Source organism: Gavialis gangeticus, unplaced genomic scaffold, assembly GCF_001723915.1.
Source record: "Gavialis gangeticus isolate Ggan-Ray unplaced genomic scaffold, GavGan_comp1, whole genome shotgun sequence".
NCBI classification, from domain to species: Eukaryota; Metazoa; Chordata; order Crocodylia; family Gavialidae; genus Gavialis; species Gavialis gangeticus.
In genome coordinates, this window is record NW_017729004.1 from 65,835,322 (window position 1) to 65,841,986 (window position 6,665).

General features: G+C 41.9%; 1 protein-coding gene across 1 annotated transcript in view; it reads left to right on the forward strand.

Annotated features, from left to right (window-relative positions):
• The window catches only part of SCIN (scinderin), a 118,681-nt gene that overhangs the window by 105,103 nt on the left and 6,913 nt on the right, over positions 1-6,665 (forward strand). The window contains exons 11-13 of the mRNA XM_019508497.1: positions 4,434-4,604; positions 5,076-5,253; positions 5,790-5,911. Coding sequence (XP_019364042.1) covers positions 4,434-4,604; positions 5,076-5,253; positions 5,790-5,911 — 471 coding nt within the window. The remainder of the gene's footprint in view (positions 1-4,433; positions 4,605-5,075; positions 5,254-5,789; positions 5,912-6,665) is intronic.

Here is a 6,665-nt window from a genome sequence, read left to right on the forward strand (position 1 = left end):
CCCTTTTGGCTCTTTCTCTAAACAGTGGGGGTGGTAGGCTCTTACAGGTTTAGGATCTAATGCATAGCAGATAACTTGTGCCTTTCCTCCCTTTATACTTTTCACACATATACAACCCCCAGGCTACAGGAAATCAGAATTACAGTGTGGAAGGAAAGGCAGAGGTCTGTGGCTGCTGAAAGGAGTGGATTCCAAGGGACAACCAGCCCTTGTGACCTGCTGTCCCTCTCCCTTCTCTGTTTTGTTGGTACTACTTCCTGCAGGCACATAGGGGAAGAGTGGGCGTAAATGGGTGTAGATTTTCACAGGACCCAGAAACAATTTAGAGAAGATAGGGCATTAAGGCATGGGCTTCATTTCTGTCACTAGTAAAGGGTCATTGCAGCAAAAGAGGTAGGAAATCTTTTGTGTGTGAAGACATAGTAGGAGAAAAGAAAAAGTAGTAAAGAGATATGAGGAAAGGAGGCAAAAGGAGGACAGTGTTTATGTGCCTTCCCTTCTTCACTTCTAAATATTAACAGCCCTCATTCTTCTCAAAGTTAGTATCAATGATCATAGAGATCATGAGTGTATGTGTGTGCACACACATGCACACACATGAAATAGTTATATTTGTTCATAATAAGCAGTAATGTACTGACATTCTATTAAATTCTGTTAAGTGTTGGTTGCAGTCTTTCCATATAATTACTCAGCTAAAATAAAGCAAAATGTATTTTAAAATAGCATAATGGTCTGTGTTTGTACAGCATCTAGCACAAAAGTGTGCTAGTCCATAACTAGGGCTCCTGCATGATGGTAATTCAAATAATAAAAAATACTAACAATTGATACCGGTTTCTGTTTCATTAAAGTTAAAAGATTCCATTTCTTTGCAATATTATTATATTTAATAAAATAGTTCATTTCAACATGTGTGTACCACTGGCAGGATCATAGGAAAGTCGGGCTGGAAGGGACTTCCAGAGGTCATCCAGCTTAACCCTCTGCCTGAGGCAGGCTCATCCATGTCCAAACTATTCCAAACAAATCCTTGTCTAACCTATACCTCAAACTACACAATCAATCCTGTAACACAACTATGAGGTATGTTTCCCAAAGATACCAAAAGCACCCTAACCTGTCACATGTAAAGCAGGGGGACAGTAAAGGTCAACAGGTGTGTCTACATGTGCCTGATAATGCCCTGCAATAAGCTCCAGAACTTACTGCTGCCCAAGCGCATGTCTGCACCTGTGCATTATGTTGCAATATGTTGAGCTGGGTTGGAGGGTCAGCCTGCCAGCCCAGGGATGCTCCCTGCAACTCAGTGTGCTGCAGAGGGGCTGGCTGGGGCACAAGGGTACTCCAGGATGGGGCTAGCCAGAAGGCAGCCCCCAAATAGCATCACCTTCACACCTCAGCCAGCCTCTCTGGTGTCCATGTGCGCAGCTGTGGAGTAAATTAGTTTATTCCAGCCTAATGAAGGTGCATGTGTAGACACCAAGATGTTTACTTCACAGCTAATTAGTCAACTGTGCAGTAAATGTCTCATGCAGATGTGTCCAGTTAGCAATTATTTGTATTTTACCATCTATATTATGTGAGACCAGGATTTGTTAGAGTGATATATTTTATTGGACCAGTTGGAAAATTGGGATGGGGTTAGACATGTTTGTGAATGAAGGTAATTTTTGTCAGGTTTCATCATTTGTGGACCATCACAGCTCCAACTTCACTCTTACACTACCACAACATGCGTATTAGTCATAATTTCTAACATTTAAAACTGTAACCTTCATTTTAGTCACTAGGTGGTACTACAGGCTACATTATAGTACTGAGAGGCATTGACAGTAAAAGATTTAAAGCAACCTATTTCTCAATAATCCCTCATTTTATCTTCATTTTACATTCTTTTAGGTAGCTTTTTAAAACTTACCTGCTTTTTTGCACCTTCAGAGAACTGATACAATTTGCCCTTTGCAAATGTTGGTGGTTGCACTAGGTTTCATTCTGTCTTCTCACTACCTGATTTGTACCTAAATATCTGATAGTGAGACATCAAAATTACATAGAAAGTGCAAAATAGTTGTGCCTTGTAGCACTACTCTCAAACAGGCATTAATACTCCATGCAGGCATCTTTGTAAACATGGAGCAATATAGATGCTATGGTCAGGTTAATTGGCCATCTTGCTCAGTAATACTAATTAGACAGCCCAAGGCAGCACATAGGTATGCACACACAGTGTCAGATATAGGAGAAAAGTGGTATAGAGTGGCCTAGAATGGTTGTGGGTGCTGCTGCTTGGCATGGTAAGTTCACTAAACTGTCACAGCCATAGAGGGCTCATCATCACTTTTATGTACTAAATTATAAGAGCAAAAGGAAGGGCAGGTTATGGCTGGTCTGAAGGTGAGGGGAGGTGTTGAAAGGTTTTGTCCTATTCATTCTGTCTTTTTATCCCCTTGGACTGCAATTTGGTACTCCAAAAAGATAAAAGGGCTGTGCTGCTTGAGAAGAAAGAGTAGAGATGGAGTCAGAATCTGATTCTGACTTCTGAGAGGAGTAATCTGCACCAGTTGTTTTGGTGGCAGAGATTAGTTCTCTGTGCCAGTGTTGAAGTACTCAGTATGCCAGGACCTTAGCCACTTCTCATTTTTTGCTAGTCCTCTCCCTCTTCACTTGCAGAGGAGAAATAGCAGCAGCAGCCTAACAGCATCCTCCTCTACTCTGGCTCTGGGGCAGCCTGTACAGGGCTACAATAAGAATCCCTCTTCCACCCTGTACAAGCATCCACTAACATACACAGTTTAGCAGCTCATGGCTACACAGTATGTCAGTGTGTACTTGTCCCACAAAGTGCATCCATTCCCACCAGCACCTTGTGGGCTTTGCTTCTCAGAGCTCCAGTGTCAGGCCCAGGAGCTGCTTTTCCACCAGCAGGCAGCACTCAGCAGTTTGCAGCTTTGCGGCTGCTGGAGATGGAGGTTATGCTGGGTGGTACTGAGGCACTTTCAGTCTCTCCCTCTGCCAGTTAATCATTGCTTTCTTGTTCAGACTCGTCCTTTACCTCCCCTGTTTCTTTCATTTGAGAAAAGGCAGTCACTGAGTAGCTGTCAGGGGAGGGGAAGTAATTGTGGCCATCTGCCCTCTTTGTGTTGACATCTGACAGGAAGAGTCAGAGAACCCAGCTGGTAAGCTGAGCCACCAGGTCTCAAGCATAAAAGCAGATAGTGCAGGCTAAAAGCCAGAGTTTAAGCAGCTCTGTTTTCTATGTATACTGCTGTTGGGTATATTAACTCCCCCTACTGGCAAAGCTCTTTCAGAACAACAAGACTGGCATCCAAATTAAGCCTGGCTGCATTAGGGACTCTGCTTTTTTCTTTGCCCTCTTTTCATCTACACGGTTTTTAAAATCACGTTAGTCATTTAGCCATTTTCCTGCTGTTCCCTCCAGTCTCTTCTGTCCCATATCTTCCCTTCTGTCCTCCATCTTTCCCGTCTTCTGAGGCATACTTGATATAGATTCATACTCTAACGTATGCTTGAAACATGCTGTCTTGTATAGTGCAGATTGGCAAAACTGAAGAGACTTGAGACAGATTTTGGCCTTTTTGCTTCTTTTGGAGTGAAGGAATAGGGGATTCTGCTATAGGAGAACATGCAAAGTTCTGTTACACACAGTTGCCATCTAAATTAACAATAGCAGCCTCAATTACCATCCGAGTACCATGGAAGGTTATAGCTGTTCCCAACTAAGTGGATATGTGTTCTCTTTCTCCTCTTTATGCTGATACATATACTGCTAGAAATAAAGGATATGATATAAAACCTTCCTTTCTTACTTCATTTACATACAAATCCTCTAACCCCCAGAGGTAGATTCTCCTTCATAAATCTCTGTAAAATGGAAGTGTTTTCAAAAAGGAACCTTTTTAATGCTAAAATAGACAGCAGTCATCAGCTTTTTAATCACTAAAGGTATGTCTGTACTATGGCAACAGCATATCCCTGAATGGATGACTTGGGGCATGCTCCAAATTTGGAAATGTTCCAGTGAACACTCTGGGGTGTTCCTCTGTGGCCCCCTATGAGACCTTGGTCTCCGGTACGTTTCAGAATGCATCGTACTGCTAGGGTCTGCTGGGGACAACTCCAGAGAATTTCCACAGACCTATTTATCAGTTTGGGACATGAATGCAGGTGGGTGGCCTGGCTGGTTGTATTTGTGTTAACATGAGTGACAAAACAATTTAGGAATACTGTACTACTGACTACAAGCCTCTGAGGCCATGTAGACTTAGATATCTGAGATGGTTTGCCACTTGTAATTCTTGTTAATCTACTTATATTTATTAATCATCATCCCCTGTGCTCTTCCATCAAGCTAAACAGATTTAATAATGTTGTAATTTTATTTTCCTGTATTTGTGTTCCCATATGCATAGATACGAGTCACGCAAGGCAAAGAGCCTGCACATTTGCTCAGCTTGTTCAAAAATAAGCCACTCATTGTCTACAAGGATGGAACATCTAAGAAAGGAGGTCAGAAACCTGCTTCCCCCACACGCCTGTTTCAAATACGCAAAAATCTGGCCTCCACTACCAGGATTATAGAGGTAAAGTCCGTTAACAATACTCTATGTACAGTTACAATGAATACCAGAAACAAAGTTTCTGATATTTAATGACTATAACTTAAGTAAGGTTATAAGAATTCTGAGTTGAACCAGATGCTGTTTTGGTTTAATACAGTTATGTTGTTTCTGACAAAGATCAGGATTCCATAATTCAGAGGAAACTGCAAGAAGCTATCTAGAGGACAACTGAAGAATCATTTGGGCATAGGGGACATTTATTCATAAGCACAGGGAACTAATACCAATATTTTTTTCTTTCTGGCCAGTTACTAATATCAAGCTAAAACCTTGTCTTGCCCCTGCCAAGTATAAATCTAGAGAAACACTAGTACTAAGGACTATTGTGAGACTCCGAATTTAGACCATTGTTAAATCTCAGCACCCATGTAATGAAGATGAAAATTAGAGTTATTTGAAAATCAGAAGGAAACAATCTCACTCTTGTTCTAGGTTGATGTTGATGCAACTTCACTGAACTCCAATGATGTTTTTGTTCTGAAACTGCCAACAAACTCAGGCTATACCTGGGTAGGAAAAGGAGCAAGCAAAGAAGAAGAGAAGGGAGCTCAGTACGTAGCCAGTGTTCTAAAATGTCAAATGGCTAGGATTGATGAAGGCAAGGAACCAGGTGAGCACTCTGCAGTCTGGCTGTTCATTGTGAACTGAGGCTGCATAGCACCACACAGAATTGGGTCCCATGTCTTCACACCATGGGATACTTGCAGACATTTTTGTGGAACCAGCTGATTGAATCAGCTATTAGATAAAAGCACCAAAAAACCCTGCTGAAGAGCCCACTCTATTCAGATGCTGGGGAGCCTGGTAAAATTAACACACTTCCTCTACTGGTAAAGTGTCGTTTGGGGTTTTTTTTCCATGGCTCAGCAGCCAAAGGCATTTGCCTCAAGTTGATTACTAATAGCAAAGCCTCAGAGAAGTCATTAGGGTTACAGTGGAGACAGAGCATTACTGAATTTGTCCTTTCTATATGTTGGGCAACAGAAACAGAGAGAGAGAAAAAGAAAGGTGTTGCTCTGTGGTTGCATGTAGATATCTGCCAATAAAGAAAAATGTTCACATCAGAAAAAGTGAAAAGGGGATTTTTGAAAAAATGTTTAGCATTATAAAGCTCAGCGCCAAGTAGATGATTATTATATATTCCAGCGGAATTCTGGAAAGCCCTTGGAGGCAAGAAACAATACCAGACTTCCACACAGCTCCTGACTGAGTCTGAAGACCACCCTCCTCGTCTGTATGGCTGTTCTAACAAAACTGGCAGGTTTATTGTAAGTATGTTATGGATACTTTCCCCTGTGCTAACTCTGTACTCTTTAGTACATTTTAATATTCAGCTGCAAGACTGCTAAATGAAACTCCTCTTGGGGCTGCCATTGATACAATATGATACCTTTATGAATTAATAGGTCACCATCCCAGTCCTTATAAGCAGCACAGAAGAAATAATGAGTGTTTGTTCTGTTGCTGTAGGGTTAGAGACAAATGACAGTTGGAGCATAATAACGTTTCAAAACCATTTCCTTCTCATTTCATTACGCATAGGGATAAAAGTGATGGAAGAGATGAATGTCTCAAAACCAAACTGGAAGTCTATTAGGTTGTTTCAAGAATTGAAAATGCATCACTCAGTTGTGGTGAGGATAACACTGGTGAGGATCATGGGGTAGGGTGAGAGAAGAGGCATGTTGTGCTGAGCATTCTGACTGAGCAGGTCAGATAGTGGTATAGGCATAAAGGCCATAGAAACTTCTGTGGAAGACCCAGCTTTTGAAGGAAGCCATTTATTCTCTTGTTAGTATCTGGTACCTGATACTGCTAAGTGCACAAGCAGGTATGGGCTTGACTGTACCTAGCCAGCTATGTGTTATGGAGCTTTGTCCAGCATGAGAGTTGAACCCAAAGCTGATGGTTTAAGGAAGTGCTATGTTTGACATCCTCAGCAATCCCTCAATGTGAGGTCCACAGGTAGTTTTGTAGCACTCCCTAGTGTCAGAAGCAACCAAAAGTCCCCCCCCCCCCGAG